We start from the raw sequence: 20,615 nt of genomic DNA on the forward strand, positions 1-20,615 counted from the left end.
AAATCATTAACAATTCATTTCATAAATGCATAAAAGAGTAAAGTCACTAAAAGTTACTATCCATCTGTCTCCAGAGTGGTTTCTCAGCCTCGCTAAAACCTTTTCTTCATTGAACATCATATCCCTCACTGTAACTAGGGAGAATGTATGAAGTCCCTCTTTCACATCAGGAGATCTGAGCTACACACCTGACCCTGTGTGGCCAGAATGGACAATATTCTGGATCCTCCTGGTATCATTTATGATGCTCCTACACTGAAGTATTGATTTTTGTGAATATTTGTTAGAAAAAAAATGCTAAGAGGAAAGATGAGCAAACAAATAATTTCAAAAATGGGTATAATGCAGGAGTGAGCAAGTGGAGAAGGAAGAAGACTGGGAGCACAAAGAGAGCGAGAGGGATTTTTTTAATCCTTTTTTTAATGCTTGTGCAAGAGATGTTGGGGGTAATTGCTTCGGCTGTGTTCTTCACACTGCCTCTGAAGCCCTGCCATGGCTGACAATTTGTGACTTGGTCTGTATTTCTCTTGATCAACCTGTCACTCTGTCAGTTAAAATTTGCCATCAAACACAACTTTTACCAACTGCTACCCTTATGCCCATTGGACTTATACCAGCTACACTTCCCAACATTTTACACTCTGAACTAAATTGTGTGTGAAAATTACCTTTTATTGACTTTAGTGAGTGCCTTATACAAACAACTGAGGGCTGATTTCAACTGCCCACTGCCAAAATAGCCCTCTGTCCCATCTGTTGGATGCACATATCATTAAGACTTTTATTAGCCTCAGAAATAGAGAACTCATTTTATGGTGTTAGCTTAAAAACCTGCAAAAGTCCTTGAAATGCAGCACTACTAGTCCCTGGTAACCACTGTGAGCAAATGATGTTAAAAAACCAGGTTGGCATCAATATTAAAAGATAAAACCGCCTCCAAACGAGAGCACCAAAATGTAATTTTATGTCTGTAAATTCATACTTTACATTAGACTACTCAAGGAAAATATACCTATTGCCTTCCCAAGAAATGAAGAGTTTTAAAAATATAGGTGTTGAAAAGAATAAGAAAATGTCTTATTCTGTTTATACTGATTTGGTAAGAAAAATACTTGTCAAAGGACACAAAATTTCAGTTAGAAAAAAATAAGTTTGAGAGATCTGTTGTATGTCATGACGATTACAGTTAATAAGAATATATTGAATATTTGAAAATTGTTAAGAATACATTTTTAATGTTTTCATCACCAAAAAAGAAGACTAGTATGTGAGGTAATGCCTGTGTTAAACATCTTAGCCATTCCACAATATACATACTATATCAAAACAAGAAATGAACCATAAATATATTTAATTTTTATTTGTAAAGTTATTTCTAATTTATAAATAAAAATTACATAAAAGAAATAAAGAGAAATTTCCTCAGAAGCACTAGGAAAATATAAATTCTTAATGAAACCACTGGGGAGTAAAGACATGGCATAAGAGTTACCATCAGAAGAAATCAAGAACTTTCTTAGAAAAGTAGTAAGAGGTTTAACCATTAGGGGCCCAGGGAGAAGTAATGATCTTTTACCAGAAGAAGAGAATAAAATCATGGAAGCCTAATATGGCTTTTCACAGTTCTGCTTACAATTACGCATTAAACAATTTACCCCTCGCAGATGAGTTCCTAAAGCCTGCTGAGATGTTGCACTCAGAGAAATGAGTACATGCTGTTTTTTCTTCTGTTGTGGTTTATTTTTATTAAAACAAAAAACTTACAACAACTAAAAAAAAAATTCACTTTTGCTGAATTTTACTCTTTCCAAGAAGACCAACAGCTTGGATGAACATTTGTCCAATGTTTGTAGTAAGTCTGACCATAAAAGACAATGGCTTAGACATTCATGCCCAGTCAATGTCCTATGGGCTGGAATTCATAAAATAAAGGCAGCAGATGGCATACCTAAATTTAATTTGCTATTTGATTTATCCTTGTGTTACCACTCTGAAATGCAGATACCAAATGTTTATCTAATAACACTGTTAGAAAACACAAGACCATGCTTCAAGCAAGTTTATCATGGAATCTGATGCTAGACCATCAATCCTGAGAATGAAAACTGTAGCCCATCCACAGAGGCACTCTCCTCTGAGTAAGTAGGACCTGTCAACAGCCAATACTCCATAGATCAGGGAAGGCATTTCATGTGGTTTAGAATCACTATTCTGGCTGTAATGCAAAACCAGAGACCGTCAAGAGGAAGAATACGCCTTTGATTCTGTTATTCCCATTTGAAATTCAAGGGGATATTTTTGTGTGCTTGGGTTTATCTTCTAATGTTCACTGAGAAAACTGATGCTTTGTTTAATTGTTGTGATCACTTTTCCTTGTGAGTTCTCTTGAATGTTATGCTACTGTCTGATTGTCCGTTGGCATGTATACACCAAACCAATATTCTGGAACACCACGTACTAAAATGAAAACTTTTTGAGTCTGTGTTACTGCTCTGGCAGCTGTCAAAATAATTCTTGCTGACATCATGTTGAACAGACTTGCCTCCGAGTCAGATCAATGTTGGGGAGCATCATGCAGTGCTGCAAAATTAGGTCATTAATTGTGAAGCAAGCACAAACCTTCTTGCATTTGGAGATCAAAATTCTGACATAAAAGAAAATTGAACAATCAAAAACTCTGGAATCATCTTTTAAATCTCAAACAAGTTGTCAATTTAGCCATTTAATTCTCAGAGTTCTTTGGAAGGATTTTTATTACATAAAAGTATGGTAATATAATACCTAGTTTTCCAAAGGAACTATGAAACATCCCAATATTAAAATATTTCACTCTTAAAGGGTAAAAATCCATGTCTAACATCCATTACATTGATCATATTTTTGAGCACTCAAATGCCAACTTTTTCAAATGACTCCAAGAGAACTTATTGTCAACCTGTTTCCCTCAAGTATCAACCATGCTGATTATAGGTTTGCTTATAAAATTACCGTTTGGTAATATAGTAGGAAGAAACTAGAGTCTCAATGATTTAGAATCGGAAACAGAAAAAAAAAAAAAGAAATCAATCTGGTGGTTAGAACTGGATTGCCAAATGACAGCATCACCGGCATTATCTGTGTGCCTGGGGCTTGCCCTTCCAAACTAATTTTTAAAATAAATTGAAATTGAACTGGAGCCATGCAAAGTAGAACAAAGACCTTTTTGAAGATTCATATCAGGTAAATAGTAAACAGGTTGTCAGAAAATATTGACATTTGAATTGACTTTATGCTTTTATTTCCTACCCAATATGGCATTTTATATTATTAACATTTATTTATTAAAACCCTGCCCTTTCCTCAAAAGGTTTTAAAGAGCTTTAATGTTCTGTTACAGCATTTTAAGAATAAAAATAGTTTCCCCTTACCTTATAAACTGGAATAAAACAAATATTTCTCATATTTGAATTAAAAGTAGAAATGTACCTCTTCTTATAAGTTTGTTTCCAAGAAATATTAATATGAAAATATAACATGTAATTTACTAATTCAAAATACCTAGGAATTTTTTTCTGAAATTTATTACCTATTACATGAATCAAAGATCAGACTCTTAAGATGGCCTATGAGAATTAACAAAGATAAATGTAGGAACAAAAACAGGTTGATTTATTTGGCAGCATTCCAGTTTACCTCCCCACTCTTCTGTCCTGATTAATTGCCCTCAGCGAGGAGCTGGAGCCTAGTTATGCTGTTTTCTTAATTCCTGTTGATGAAGTGTTGATATAAGAATAGAAAGAGAACCAACTGCCTTTTAACTAGTCCATTCTTCATGCACTAATCAATCATAACTTGTCCATTTTAATTATCTCCCAAATTCCAAATAGAGATATGCTTGGAGTTTCCAAATATTTGCATGATTAAATATGTTTTCCTTATTTCAATAAGGAACCTCAAATTGATGACTCAGGTGGTAAGATTTATGGAATGAAGCAATTGTGTTTATCTCCCAGCTTTCAAAATACTGGTCTGCAATTCAGTAACAAACAACATTCCCACCAGAGATATGCAGACTATGCCCATTAATGATGATGATCATGTTTGGAAATAAAAATAAAACCATATACCAACATTAGTAGATGCCAAAAAGGAAACCCAGCCAAGAAAACGTTTACTAGCCTCTCTTTTCATAACCATAAAAAGAGAGTTTATTCAAATATTAAGTATAATTATACAAAACTAACTGGCCATAGGTGCACCTGTACAACATTTTCAGGTTGTTTTTGCCCTCCTTGGAGCAATACCAGTAGATCAGGTCATCAATCAGTTATACCCATCAAGTTACAGGGTAATTCTGGCTGCCTCACAAACAACTGGACAGTTCACTTAAGAAAGGTGTATAAAAGGAGAATTTTTACTGAATTGACTGAACGAATCAGTTGTTTTGATTGGATGCAAACAAACAAAAGCTAACTCTTTTCTGAAATAACTCCCCATTTAGGAGCTTGCCTCTTCTGTACTATAAAATCCTATTGCCTTTTTAACATCAGAATTGAAGCAACAAAGTTCTATTTTCATAGTAAGTGGTCTAGGAATTGATGATAGAATATGATGATGAAAAGGAGGAGGAGGAGGAAATAATGACAATAATAATACGAGAGGAAAAATAATTTTTCCTCTTTCAATTGGGATGGATCCCTGTAACAAAAGATAGATTAACAAGAGAAAAACAAGCAGAAGTTTATTAACATGTATACATCATGTATACATGGGAGCTACCCAAAGCAAAATGAGTAAATATCAAGAATATACATCTAAGAAGGTAGAGTAAATACCATCATCCACTGAAACAGAAAGAGGTTTACTATGCAGGTTTCAGTCAATATTCTCTATTAATAATACTTCCTAGTGATTTGGAGTCATCCTTCTCTTCCTGGAACAAAGCAGAGATACTCATACAAAAGGAACATTTTTTAAAAGATGTAACTTTTTTACAAATGGTAACTTCTACTCTATTTTTAGAGTTTCTCCTATGTCTCTTGTTTCCCGTAATAATCAACTCAAAATAATCCTTAGGCTTAAGAGGCATATTTTGAGGTGGCATATTTTGTTCTTCTAAGGTCATATTTTGGAGTAGCATTTTCTGAACTTTATCAATGATGATGATAAAATGCAGGATTTCTTTTTTCAATTCTAGATTCTGGGTGTACATGTGCAGGTTTGTTACACAGGTGTAGTGCATGATGCTGAGGTTTGGGCTTCTGATGATCTTGTCACTCAAGTAGTGAACATAGTACCCAATAGGTAACTTTTCAACCTTTGTCCCCCTCTACCTTTCCCTTTTTTGAGTCCCCAGTGTTTATTGTTCCCATCTTTGTGTCCGTGTGTACCCAATGTTTAGCTCCCACTTATAAGTGCGAACATGCAGTATTTGGCTTTCTGTTACTGCATTAATTTGCTTAGAATAATGACCTACAGTTGCAATGAAGTTTGCTGCAAAAGACATAATTTCATTCTTTTTTATGGCTGTGTAGTATTGCGTGGTGTGTATATACAACATTTTCTTTATCCAATCCACCACTGATGGACACTTGGGTTGAGCTCATGATTTTGCTATTCTGAATAGTGCTGCAACACACATACAAATGCAGGTGTCTTTCATTAGAATGATTTATTTTCCTTTGGGTATATCCCCAGTAAGGGGATTGCTGGGTCAAATGGTAGTTCTATTTTTAGTTCTTCAGGAAATCTCCAAACTGCTTTCCACAAGGGCTGAATTTGTTTGCATTCCCACCAACAGTGTATAAGCATCCCTTTTTCTCTACAACATCCCCAACATCTGTCATTTCTTGACTTTTTAACAATAGTCATTCGGACTTGTGTGAGATGGTATCTTATTGTGATTTTAATTTGCAAATGATGCAGGATTTCTGAAAGAATAATTTTCAGATAAAAATGTTCCTAGTTGTTTATAGACAAATTAAATTTAACAGAGTTTAACTGAGCAAAGAACAATTCATAAATCGGGCAGTCTCCTGATCCAGAGTAGGCTCAGAGACTCCAGCGCAGCCACATGGTAGATTTATGGACAGAAAAAGAAAAGTGGCATATAGAAAATGGAGGTGAGGTACAGAAACAGCCAGACTGGGTACAGCTCAGCATTTACCTTATTTGAACATGGTTTGAACAGTTAGCCCCCTTTGATTGGCCAAAACTCAGTTATTGGCACAAGTGTAGGTTACATCTGTATACACCTCTATTTAGTTTGTACTTCAGTATGTACAGGGAAACCTATAGGCCAAACTTAAAATATGTAAGTAGTCAGCTTTAGGCTTAACTTGATTTAGCATACTCGGTATCTAACAGACACAAATGCATGTACAAAGTACTTGAACTTCTCCAAGTAATTAGAACTGTTTCCTCTGACTTAACAGGAATTACTCATTCTCTGATTTCTCTCTCTTCCCTGGTATCATCTGGCCATTTTAACAGAGAGGAAGACAGCCTTCTGTTTACTCCTTACTTATCAGTTCTAGGTAGCACTCAGGTTGAGAGAATGGTTTTTCCAGAATCATCATTTGGCCCAGTTGTTAAACTCACACCCTAAAAGAAAAAAGAAGAGTCAAGAGAACTACTCCTTTAGTTTTTGTGCCTGTTTGCCTGCCTGGCACTGTAGGTCTTAAAGAACACAATTAAGCCCTTTTCATCTCTGAATACCCCGTAACAATTAGCTCAAGAACGTTAACATTGAAATCACAATAAATTCTTTGGTTTTGAACAAGAGACCACGAATCCACAGGGCCAGATGTTTAAGTTTACATAATTGTAATTATGTACTCTGTCTAAAGATCCCAAAATGTGTTCTCAAAATAACTGGTCTGAATTGATGCCTTTGAAGAAAATATTCCGGAGCCAAATGCACTGAAATCACAGGAGTGGTCGTAAGTCTTCTAATTTTAGCTGGACTTGGTTATCCCAACCCTCTACTGTGAGACATGCTTGGGAAATAGCTGTATGGCAGAGTCCCTTTTTGATGATTTGTAATGCATATTAAAGACTCCAAGAAACCTTACGCTAAAGGAGCTTGTTTGTTTTAGTTTAAAGCAAACATATTTGACCTCAGAACCCTTTTCTACTTAATATTATGGAAGGCTTGGGGAAATCCTTTTCCAGAAATTGAGACATCACATGGGATAAATTATCACACCATGGACAGTTCAGAGAGTCTCCAAAATCTCACGCTGTTACATGAAACACAAACAGACACAAAGGTGCCGCTTGCCTTATTAATCACTAAACTTTAAGTAAAAAAGAAATTTAAAACATGTACGTGAGACAGAAAGCAGAAATTTCAAAATCTATGGAAAAATTATTGTGTGCCTGTAGAGGCCAAGGAAAAACTTCCCCTTCGCCCTCAGAAGTTTTGCTGAAAAATCAACTCACAAAATGCAGATTACCTGGAGAAAAGATAAACAAATGTATTAATGTGCACACAGGGAAGAACTACAGACTGATTACTCTCCACCTTCCAATGGGGTTCAGAAGGTCAAATGCCATCTTGAGGTTACAGAAAGAATGAGGGCTTGGACTATGACAAAACAGGTTATGGGAGGGGAAGAAGAAGAGGCAAGGCTAGCAAAAGTGGCCTTGTTATGCAGATGAAACCTCACAGGTAGCAGCCCTAAGAGGGAAGAGATAGTAAATGTTTCTTTCAGACCTTTAAAGGGGTCAGACTCTTCAATTAATCTTTCCTAGATCTGGATAAATGAGAGAAGGAAGGCCTCATAGAAAAACTGGCTGCATCAATGTGGATTCTCCACAGATGCATACTTCCCCCACGAAAGACTTTGCAGGGCTACTTCTGTTTGCAGGCCTTCTGAACAGACAACTCAAAATATGTCAAAGAAGTATATTTGGGGGAAAGATATTTTGATTTCCCTCACATCTAACAAAAAAAAATTTAATTACTAACTGAAAATCTTAATCGCCCTCCACTTGGAATCACAGTGTATGGATTGAGATAAACATTCCAGTGTGTTAACAGTTCCAAGTACAGCACACCACAAGCCATCTACAAATAATTATGTCCTCCTTTAGTGGATATTGGTCACTCTTTTTAGCTGTCCAGATCTGAACCCCACACCCTAAGACTGGGGAATGCTCTAGCTAAGGAGCCATAGGAGGCAGAGACACTTCCTACCATCAAAGTTAAAGTCAGACCCTCACTTTCCCAGCCTCCTAGTAGCAAGGGCACTAACCTCCTATGACTTTCACTTTGACTTGGAAGCTGGTGACAAACAGAAGTGAGGATTGCTCAAGATCTCTTCTGGAAAGGGTGGCAACAGCAGCAGCAGTAGTAGCTGCATTAAGTATTTTGCATGGAGTTTATGCCAGAGTTCTAGGGATGATCCTGTTACCCTGGCCTGGCAACCCAGCACATCCCACCATCCTGACCACAAGAATTGGTTCCAGATAGAGAGGCACATGTCTAAGTTGGTCCACTGAGATTCAATCTAAATATTTGGTTTAGAATTTGAGGGAAAAGACCGGGCATGGTGGCTCACGCCTCTAATCCCAGCACTTTGGGAGGCTGAGGCAGGCGGATCACGAGGTCATGAGATCAAGACTATCCTGGCTAACACAGTGAAACCCCATCTCTACTAAAAATACAAAAAAAAAAAAAAAAAAAGTAGCCGGGTGTGGTGGCAGGCGCCTATAGTCCCAGCTACTCGGGAGGCTGAGGCAAGAGAATGGCATGAACCCGGGAGGTGGAGCTTGCAGTGAGCAGAGATTGTGCCACTGCACTCCAGCCTGGGCAACAGAGCAAGACTCAGCCTCAAAAAAAAAAAAAAAAAAATAGAATTTGGGGGAAAAAGAAATTATCTTTTCAATAGGGTTACCAATCCACTAGGATGCAAAACTGTACTTATTAGTGGCCATTCTGTAACTACACGACACAGGTGACCAAAAATAGAGGCCTAGGCTTAACAAACATTGTAACTGCCCAAAGGGTTCATTTTGCTCACTGCCCAGATAGAGTCAATTTATCAAGACAGAGGAATTGCAATAGAGAAAGAGTTTAATTCACCCAGAGCTGGCTGAATGGGAGACCGGAGTTTTACTATTACTCAAATCAATCTCCCTGAAAATTTGGAGACTGGGTTTTTTTTTTTAAGGATAATTTGTTGGGTAGGGGGTCAGGAAGCAGAGAGTACTGATTGGTCGAGTCAGAGATGAAATCATAGGGAGTCAAAGCTATTTTCTTACGCTGAATCAGCTCCTGGAGAGGGCCACAGGATCAGATGAGCCAGTTTATTGATCTGGGTGGCACTAGCTGATCCATTGATTACAGGGTCTGAAAAATATCTTAAGCAACAATCTTAGGTTTTACAATAGTCATATTATCCCCAGTAGCAATTGAAGAGGTTTAGAATCTTGTGGCCTCTAGCTGTTTGGTTCCTAAGCCATAATTTCTCACCTTGTGACTAATTTGTTAGTCCTACAAAGGCAGTCTGGTCCCCAGGCAAGGAGGGGGTTTATTTCGGGAAAGGGATATTATCATATTTGTTTCAAATTTCAATTATAAACTAAAGTTAGTTCACCCTACACTCAGGAATCAGGAATAAACAAGAACAGCTTGGAGGTCAGATGCAAAATGGAGTTGGTTAGGTCAGATTTTTTTTCACTGTCATAATTTTCTTGCTGTTATAATTTTTGCAAAGGCAGTTTCAATATCATCAACTAAACCTGTGATGTCAACACTATTGCTAAACTTTTTAGTTATATAAATAACAAGTTCTCTCTTTTAGCTAGTTTACTTTTAGTTTTGGTTGCAAACAAGGGGAAATTAGGAAAGTGAAGTGAAGAAAGAACCCAAATTGGGGTTGATGGATTGCAAAAGTTGAAGCTAGAAAGACATTAACAAAAGCCAAATCCAAAAGGCAAGGTCAGTGGGGAGGAAAATACATAAAGCAGAACAGTGAGCAATGAGGTTAGAATCTGGAAGAATCAGCAACAGAATAAAATGTGGTGTACGAAGCAGATTACATTAGGACAATTTAGAACAAATCCATGAATAATAAGCAAATGTGATGTATCATTTTTGTGGTACCCAAAGCATAGTATAAAAAAGACATCCTATGTGTCTATGACCACACCACCCTGAATGCACCCAGTCAACTGATCTCAGGAAAAAACATTTTATATGTACACCACTCGATCATTAATTCTGAAAATAGAGAAGATTCTAAGAAGTTAAAAGGAAACTCAATTCTAAGAATATATACATGGGTCAGAGTAAGATGATTTTATGGCTTCAGATAAGTTTATAATTTTTATTTATGTAAATTTTCATAACCAAAAGGGAATTCTGGAAGGTATGTTTGCTATTAACCCAAGGGAAGAATAAAATTCTACTTCCTAGGAAAGCAATATTTGTCTTCATATTATTCTCCCTATAATGTCATTATTGAACAATGCCAAAATAATTTGGCTTTCTTGTGAAAATGTCAGATTGTCATTATTTCTATATCCTTCCACTCAACAAAGTACTTTGCACTTGCTAAAAAACAAATTAAAGTGAATGAGACAGTTTGATATCTCAAGGAGCTTGTAATCTCAGGGAAAGGAGAAAGCTTCACAAATATTCAACTCAAATACAAAAATAAAGAAACAATATGAAGAAATAAAAGCAAAACACTATGAGACTATACAGAAAAGGAAATAATTAACACCCACAAAAGAATCAGAATTGTCAAAGTCAATGAATTGCCTAAATTTTCAACTTTTTAATCAGTTGTGTTGATAGAGTATCAATATATAGACCATTTATATCCTTTATATCCAGAAGGTTATGTAATTAGGCTTTAATTTGTTTAATAAAAACATTTTCATCGAAGCATTCAGAACATCAACAAAACAGCTGTAACTTTTTTTTTTTTTTTTTTGCAATTACAGTGTGGTATTCAGTTAACTGAACAACAATTATTTTATATAAACTGCATCAGAGACAACTGAAGATGAAAAAACTACCATCCTCATATATAACTAATTTGGGCTGTGCACTGACAAGAACCTACTTTAAATTTCCACACCCATTTATAATCCCGGTACTGTGGCAGGCAACGTTAGTGTCTATTGAAAATACCACCAGGACAGGACAATCAGAAGATACATTTAGTAGTGTGTTAACCATACAGAAAAAGATAGTATGCAGTTTAAAAACTTATCTTAGGCAGCCTTACCTTTCAATATTTTCTTTAAAAGGAGTGAGGGTTTACAGGGGATTTAAATGCTTTATAGACAAGGGGAACAACTTGTACTAGAGCCAACTTATCATTATCTTCTTCATCTTCAACTTTTCCTCTTTCTCCTCCTCATCCTTTTCATCTTCTTCATCTTCCTCTTCCTTCTTTTTCTTGCTTTTTTCAGACTTAATGACTCCTGTTTTTGCTACATCAGGCTTTCCTTAGCCCAGAGTGCAACAATATCCTTTTCATATTATTCTTTCAGCTTCACGGCCTTCTTTTCGTAAATCTGCTTGTCATCTGCAGCAGTGTTATTTCCTATCTCCCCCAGTTTCTTTACAACATCACTGATGGATAAACCGAGATGTTCTTCTTTGATCTGGGGACAAAATCAGGAAAAAGGCTGAAAGTGGCCTCTTGGGCACATTAGGATCCTTGAACTTTTCTTCCCCCTCTTAGGAAGGATATAGGTTTTCATTTCCTTTTCACAACAGGCCCTGTCTGCCGTTGCCATGTATTCAAATTTTCCTTTCTCTTTAGCAGAGAGGGTCTTCCACTTCTCTGAGTGCTTCTTACAAAACTCTGAGAAATCGACTGAAGCATCTGTGTGCTCCTCCTGGCAAATTTGCACAAAGATTGCATATGATGACATTTTGTCTCTTGGCTTCTGAGGATTTCCTTTGCCTATGTTTGGTTATTTTTCCTCAGTGAGGCATGGAGTCATCTAGTGCCTGACCAGCTCTCACTTGTTCTGGCACTTTCTCTATGGATCTCAAATTATGGTAATGGCTCTTTAACTTTTAAAAAAAAATGTGTTGTACGCAGATTTTTGCCTCAGGTGAAGTGGAACAGTCAATACTGAAACTTAAGGAAAAAGCTGCCTGTCTGTCTATGGCAGACATTGATGGTTAACTATTGTTAACAATATTAACTATTGCGCAAACTCTACCATGGCCTGCAAGGAGGAAGTCTAGGGTAATTCTACCATCCATAACAACCTTGGCCAGTGAGTTGGGGCCGACCTTAATGCCTCCCAGGGCTAACGTGATGTTTAGTGCATTTTGTGTGTGTGTATGACTTAGGATCCAATCTAGGATGTCTCTTTAGTCTTCTTTAATCTGGACTAGTACTTCAGCCTTTATCCTTCATAATATTGACATTTCTAGAGGGTAAAAGTCAGTTTTTGTGAAGGATGTCCCTCATTTTGGTTTGTCTCCTTGTTTCTCATGATAAACAAATTTTCTTAAAGGTTAAAGAGCCATTACCATACATTACGATCCATAGAGAAAGTGCTAGAACATGTGAGAAAAGCCTTTTCAACAAATAATAGTGGATCTACTGAATATCCATATTTTAATAATGAATGATTCGTATCTTACACTAAAGACTCATCTTACATAAAGACCCCAAACTACAAATCTCTTATAAGAAAAAAAGTAAGTGAATGTGTTTGAGACCTTAAGATAAGGAAAATTCCTTTGAAAAAATGTAAAGGCACTAATTATAAAAGAAAAATGTTGGTAAACAAACTTTATCAAAATTAAAAACATCTGTTCATCAAAACATAACACTAAGAAAATAAAAATGCAAGCCATATACTGGGAAAAATATTTGGAACATATATTTCTAACACAGGACTTGTATCCATACTATATAAAGAATGGCTACAACACAAGAATTAAAAGACAACCAATTTCTTTAAAAAGGCAAAAGACTTCAATAGATGTTTCACAAAAGAAGATTTACAAATGATCAATAAACACATGAAAAGATGTTCACCACTACTAATCATCAGGGAAATACAAGTTAAAATTAGAATTAGATACCACTTTACACTCATTAGAAACACCAAAATTAAATACTAAAAATAACAAGGTGTTGGAGAGAACACAAAGCCACTAGATACTGATGGAAGCTTAAAATGGTACAAACCACCATGGGAAAATTGTTTAGCAGAATTTTATTGTGTTAAACCTAGATTTACACTATTGCTTAACAATTCCACTCACATGTCCACCCCCTTAAATGAAAACACATGCCAAGAACTTGTACAAAAATATTTATTGCAGCCTTATTAACAATAACACAAAATTGGAAACAATATAAATATATATCAACAGCAAAAAGCTAAACAAATTATGACATATCCATACAATGGAATATCACTTATTAATAAAAAGGAATAAACCAATAATACCAACAAAGCCGAGCACAGTGGCTCATGCCTGTAATCCTAGCACTCTGGGAGGCCAAGGCAGGCAGATCACTTGATGCCAGGAGTTCAACACAACGAAACTGCGTCTCTACTAAAAATACAAAAATTAGCCAAGCATGGTGGTGCATTCCAGTAATCCCAGCTACTCGGGAGTCTGAGGCAAAAGAATCACTTGAACCCGGGAGGTAGAGGTTGCAGTGAGCTGAGATCACACACCACTGCACTCCCACCTGAGTGACAGAGCGAGATTCTGTCTCAAAAATAATATCAATGGTAATAATGGTAATACAAACAAAAATACTGATAAATCTCAAAAACATTATCTTGAATGAAAGAAGCCAGAAACAAAGGAATATATATTGTATAATCTCATTTACATCAAGTTTAATACAGGCAAAATTAATGTATAAAGCTAGAAATCAGAGTAACATTTGCCTGAGAGGAGTACAGAAATAGACTGGAAAAGTGCTCAAGGGAACTTGTTAGGGTGATGAAAATGTTCTATATCTTGCTTGGGATGTTTATTACATGGGTTTACACATTTGTCAAAACTCATCAAACTTTACACTAAAATCTGTAGAATTTATTGTATGTAATTCTCAATTCAAAACAGAAAAAAATACAAAATAGATTTTATTTAAATCTAATTTACTCTCAGACTAATCAAGTTCTGATCCAAATTAAATAAGTTGAATTTGAGAGTATTTACTCTATTTCCACAGGTGTTGAGAGAGATACCCTCTCAGACTTTACACAGCTACCAAGGCAACAATGCCAGGAAAACTATTAATCAAGATATGATAGTTCCTGTTTGCAATCAGGAGAAGAAAGCAAAGAACATTCAGGATTATAAAAGCAGATGAGACCTACCCACTAGACCTGGTCAGTCACAATGTTGGCGCTCTTGGTTCTGGCGACTGTGGCCCTGGCATCTGCTCATCATGGTGGTGAGCACTTTGAAGGGTAAGTAAGCCATCTTTAAGGAGCAAGTCCTTCTTCCTTGCTAGCTCCAAAATTTGGACACATTACTCATTTCAAATTTTCTGTGCTTCTATTATCTCACTATTCAGCGAGAAGGTGTTCCGTATTAAAGTTGAAGATGAAAATCACATTAACATAATCCGCGAGTTGGCCAGCACGACCCAGGTAAGTAACAGTTTTGATTTACTTCACATCTAATTTAAAATCTTAGATCGCACTCTGATTCCAACAATGGAAAAAAATAACATGAAATATTAACTATAGCACTTTTGGTAGCAAGAAATAAAAACTTGGAAAACATTTAGTGCCATAATGTCTTCTTTTTCTGCCTAAATTAGATTGCCATAAGCCCTGTAGTATTATAAATCCATGGTAACTTTTAAAAGAGCTGACAGTGTGACAACTGGATGAGTTGGAACTGTCACGAAGGTCACAGAACATCTAATGTGCAGTCACTTTCCTTCTGAGGCAAAAGAGAAAAATGATCAACTTGTATATTATTGAAAAACTGGGCTTTTGTCCAACTTCAAATTCATTTCCACATCCCATGTATCATCTGTCCTCTTTGATTTTCTTTCATTCCAAATCAAACAGCTTGGGTTTTCATGACCTCGATTCAGGTCCCTTTAATGATATGACGTGAGCGGGAAAAAGAAGGTAAAAAGCCATGAGTGATTTTCACACTTTTCTTTTGCTTTCAAAAAACTGACATCTCTGTGCTAATTTTTTAATCCACTATATATGAGGTGAGAACTGACATTTTAAACTGTATATATAATGTGGCAGGAAGCTATTGCTGACCACAAATACAGTAGTTCCACTTGGGCCAATGCTGTTTCTTCATAAATATATAAAATAATCTGCTAGCTTATACACACACACACATATACATATATACACATGTATAGTCATTTTGTAGCTTTTAAGGCATAGAGGAAGGAAGAAGAAGGTGGAGAGTGTCATAACCACAGTCTTAGAAGTTCAGAATTGAAAGAAATATAAACTCATCTATTCCAGCAATCCACTCAAATCTGGAATTTCCTTCTGGGAAACAGCATCCCCAGTTACTACCCCTGGTAATACCTGTTTGAATACTTCCAGGCATAGTTCGTATACTACTTTTTGGAATAGCCCACTTGCCTTACAAATCATTCCAACTGTTTTCTTCCTTATTCTGAGCTGAAAGCTTCCTTCTCTAACTTTGACCTGTTGGGCTTAGCTGAGCCAAATATCATGTTACCTCTAAGATTTATCTTTTTCAAGCTTTCCGTAATTTTTCTTAGCACTGGTTTACAGACTCTTGATCATTCTGCTCACATCTAGATACAGCTCAGTCTTTCTGTCTATATTTCTTTTTTTAAATGTAGTTACCAGAATTGACAATGGACCTCCAGGTGTGCTCTGATTAATATATACTACAGGGCCATTGCTTGCCTTCATTTGTAAAGCAGACATTTATTAATGGTGCCTAAGATTCTTTTTAGCATCTTAAACAGTCATAGAACACTATGAGCTTATATTAACCTGTGTTCAATCAAAACCATTAGGTAATTTTTTTTCCTCACATGAATCACCCTCAAACAGGATATCCCTCCTTTTGTGCTTACCTAATTGACTTTTTTCACCTAAATGTAGGATTTTAAATTTACACTTTTAAGATTTATCTTGACAGCCTGTTTTCAGCATGTTGAGATCTTTTAGAAAACTAATTCAGTCATCCAGGGCAATAATTCTTCCCCCTATCTTTGTATCTCCAACAAGTTTGATAATCATGTCTTTTTGACTTTTATCCTTGTCACTGATAAAAGAAAACATTAAGTAGGTCAGGAGTCACAGAATTAGAGGCCTTCTTCATGTTTCACTCATTCAGTACATATTTATCATGAATCTCCAATGTGCCAGACATAGTGTTAAGCACTGAAGAGATTCATTAACCTATTCTGCTTGCATAAGTTTACTCGACTACCCAAGCTAGGGGGGTGTTACCTAGCGGTAACTCTGCCTGGTGCTTTCTGGTTTATAAAGAAAGATATCAATGCAGAGACTTCATCAAATGCTTTACTAAGATCAAGATTCAACATTCTACCAGGTTAGTGCTCTCATCCAAAACTAAGGTGAAGTTAATTGGGCCTGACTTATTCTTGCTTTAAACCATACTGGCTCCCAGAGACCACAGCTTCCTTTCCTCAGCATTCACAATCCATCTGCTTCCAGTTCACTCTGCAGCTTTGCCAGAATCCATGCCAGGCCCCAGCAGCTCCTGCTTCTGGGCTTCACCTGTTTTCTTGTTTATAAAATCTAAAACTTGCCCCCTCTACTCCCCAGTGAGCCCTTCAAGCTCTGATTCTTCCAAGATTGCTGAGAAAGTTCTGCAATCACATCTGCGGTATTTTTTTAGTTATCCAAAATTCAGCATTTCATAGTGGTTAAGAGCAGACAGTCTGGACTTAGACTGCCTGGGTTCAATTCCTAGCCTTACTACTTGTTAGTCAAACTTGGACACCTCTCTGGGTCTCAACTTCCTCATTTGTAAAATGAAGATGATAATACTATTTACATAGGAGATTGTTGTGAGATGTAAATGAATTAATATAGATAAAACACTTAGAAAGAACTTAAATAGTAAGAATTATATGTGTTTGCTCTTATTACTATCATTAGATCTGGGATTTTGAATACAATTTATATGGCTAGTATAATCAATCACCTATGTCCTCATCTACCTTGGGCCTCAATGTTCTCTTTCCAAAGAAGGTATTTCTGTTTAAATCATAACATGAAAAAATCTGTACTTATCCTTGTGGTAATTTCATCTCTCAGTAGTAATAGAATAAACAAGGAATAGCGTAACTCTCTCTTGGAAAAGACAGAAGCCAAAAAACAGTTAAATAGGGCTTCTTTCTTTCCTCTGGCTGCAAACATCATGCTTTAGCTCCAAGCAGTGGGACACATATTTCTTCTTTATTCTTTTATTTTCAACATGATTGAAATGAGATTTTCATTCTCCTTAGCAGTTATGGGAACAGCATATTCTGGGCTGTAGCCTTCCTGATAAGATCATTACAAGGGCATCCAGTCTTTGTATTCATCCTTGGCCATGTGTCCTTCCTCTCAGCTTTTGAACATGTCCTTTTAAATGCTGAATATATTGGGCAGATCTGTGACCACACTGTACTCCAGCAGCCCTTCTTTTCTAATCTATAATTGAATAGTAAGGATTTTATTTTATCTCCTCACAATCAGAGTTGTGCCTGTTCCTTTATTGAAGGCATTCAACATAAAACCTATTCACTTTTCTCTGGACTGTCTTGAAGTCTGTGTTTCTCAAATTTAAGGTGCATTTTTCTCTATGCCTGGAGTAACATGGTTACTGTCTTCCAATGTTCTTATCATTCCTACTGTACCAGTAAGTTCCTCCCTGCTGTCTGGAATTGGGGCTTGAGTAGAAGTTGTTTTCTTTTCCAACAAAAAAGGAAAATTTCACCAAGATAAATGAAAAATCTATCAGATGTTTGACTTATAGTCAAATGCAATGTGAAGAAACAAATTCATGCAAATTTTTGAAGAAAAAAAGATCCCCAACACCAATATTTATTTTTTTATTGGCCAATCTTATTCCTGGAAAAATTTCAGGTTGGCATGCTACTTTATCTTGCTTTTAGGCTAGTTTTACGAGATATTTTAGGAAGGATTCTTTAGTTGTTAGGCAGCCGGCTGATTAAATTGATATTCTTATAATGCTATCATTTAAAGATATCTCTTGATCATCCAACAAATGTTCTATATGGTTCTTTGTCACCTTTATAATTTTATAACTTCAGTTTTCTAACTTCATAATGTATAGTTTAATTCCCTACATCTACATCCTATATTTCACTCCATGTTTATATTTCAGACATACATCTCATTCACAAGGTCCTGGTAATTTCTGAAATTTATATTTATCACCTTATGTTATTACTTTGACTTTATTACCTATATTCATATTTGGTACATTGGTAAACAGCTGTGAGGCTATAGCATTGCTCCTGATTTCCAGCCATATTTCTCCTAGGAAGTACCAGAGACTAACTCCAGTATAGTGGGTCTCTGTCACACATGCAACACTCCAGAGTGTTGTATGTTGACGGATTTGCTATCCTGGTTTTCTCCATGTCAAATGGAAATTTTTAAGCAACCTCAGGTTAGGTCTGTAAGTTTCTGTCAAATATATTTATGAGATTTGTTTGCCCCCTTTTAAAGAATCCATAATGCTCACACTGTAATCTTAAAAGTAACACTTTCTCTACATATATATACTCTTCTAATATTTGGCAGAGTAGGACCAATGGGTAAGAGCTTAGGAGGATACAGATGGCAATTTTCAGTTTAATATTAGAAAGAAAACCATTTATAAGAAATTAAGCTGTTCTGAAGTGGCACTAGACATACACAAGGTTCTGCTAGAACCACCACCAAGAACATCATGCCAAGCATTTGATGCTTTGAGTGGAAAGCTAGCATCTTAACACAGGCTCTTCCAAAGCAGACCCTGAGACAAAGATTCAAGGGAAAGAATTTTATCTGGGAAGTGCAGGGAGCCCTGGTAAAGAAGTGGGGAGTGCTAAATAGAAGTAAAGGCAGCCAACAAAGGAAACAGTGTTAAGCCAGCTACCACAGAGGACAACTGGAGGTAAACCCACAGGGAAACTCTAGGAATGTGTACAAACAACACACTTCAGAATTATCCCACCTGAGAGGTGAAGGAGTTGGAGTAGTTCAACATTTGCTTTTCAGGATTATTGGTTGAACCACAAACAGTAATTTCCCTGGTATCTCCTGTCTACCTGGAGCTGATAATTTGGGTTTTCCCAGTTCTAGAGGAAAGAGCCCTCAGGTACAGAGAGGCAGATCTTAGCAAGGGCAGTACACTGAGCACAATAAAAGGTCCCAGCAATTATGTATCAGCAGGAAACTGTCTGGTCAGCTACAGATACGTGGAGGACTTTATGTACTTTGCCAATTCTCAACCTTGTTGTCTATAATAAAGACATACCTCTCTCTCCCACCACACCATAGAATGACAGGTGTTTATTAGGAACACAAATTCAGAGCTAAGTTTCAAAAATATGCTTTCTCTTATAATGTGCTTATCGTCATTGCCCTTCTCTCCACAATGTTGGCTAAGTAGAAGTTGTCACCAGCCCCTTGCTTTCCCTGTCCTTATCTTAGCATGTCTTTATACTTCCTCACTTCATTTAACCTTTCATCCTTGACTCACTAGGTCACCTTCTACAGCCAATGCTTATCCAAACATTGATACTCTATCCTTTCAATCCCTTTGTGACAACCTCACTCACGCTTTTTTCTTCTGGAACACCAGTATCCCTGCCTCCCATTGCCCTGACATTCCTTATGGGCCTGATTCGTGACTCACCACCTCTAGATTTCTACAGTGGTTTGAAGCTTACCAGGACAGAATATAGGTTACTGGGAGCCCCACAAGTGTATCTGAAACTGAGATGTCTTATAGTATTACCTCGTCAGTTTCTGCTGCACAACCTCTAAGTCTGCCCAAACTCCCTTCCAAGTTTCCAATCAGTGGTCCTAAATATCACCATCAGACACATCTCTAGCCCCAAAGCAGTGCGCAAACATCCGAACAGAGATTGGCTGAGACACAGGGACAAAGAAAGACCCAATGTCAGGCTGACCTCAGACTTGTAGGCTTCCACTCAGCACAAGCAAGGAAGAGAAAAACAGACACCTACAAGACACAGTATGTTTTAGTTAATATTTTTCCACTGAAAAGTGATACTTAAAACCATACATCCACAGATTAAAAAAAAAAAAAGATGTTTGGGGCTTCATCTTCTCTAATGTCTCCCCCATAAAGACAAAGGCCATGTTTGATTTGCCCACTAATGTATTCCTAGTCTCAGATACAGAGCCTAGCATATTGTAGGTTCTCACAATAGTTGATGAGTAACTGAATCAATGAAAATGTCAGTACATGACTGAATCCCCAAGAGCAATTTGTCTCCAGCCACAGTGCCAATATATCCATTGTGAAAAGATACCATTTTTCTTCCTGATGTATCCACCACAGGTCAGGGATGCTCCTGGTTCCACATATTACTATGACTTCCAAGATAAACTCATAAAATAAGTCCATTAAAAAGTAAAACAGCTTCATATTTCTCCATTAAATTTTG

General features: G+C 36.7%; 1 protein-coding gene across 3 annotated transcripts in view; it reads left to right on the forward strand.

Moving 5' to 3' along the window:
• Positions 1–20,615, forward strand: part of CPB1 (carboxypeptidase B1) — a 69,301-nt gene that overhangs the window by 22,919 nt on the left and 25,767 nt on the right. For all 3 annotated transcript variants that reach the window (XM_063722266.1, XM_054552820.2, XM_063722265.1), the window contains 2 exons: positions 14,163–14,403; positions 14,511–14,586. In XM_063722266.1, the coding sequence (XP_063578336.1) occupies positions 14,333–14,403; positions 14,511–14,586 (147 nt within the window). In that variant the 5' untranslated portion in view covers positions 14,163–14,332. The remainder of the gene's footprint in view (positions 1–14,162; positions 14,404–14,510; positions 14,587–20,615) is intronic.

The sequence above is a fragment of the Pongo abelii genome, chromosome 2 (genome assembly GCF_028885655.2).
Source record: "Pongo abelii isolate AG06213 chromosome 2, NHGRI_mPonAbe1-v2.0_pri, whole genome shotgun sequence".
Lineage (NCBI taxonomy): Eukaryota > Metazoa > Chordata > Mammalia > Primates > Hominidae > Pongo > Pongo abelii.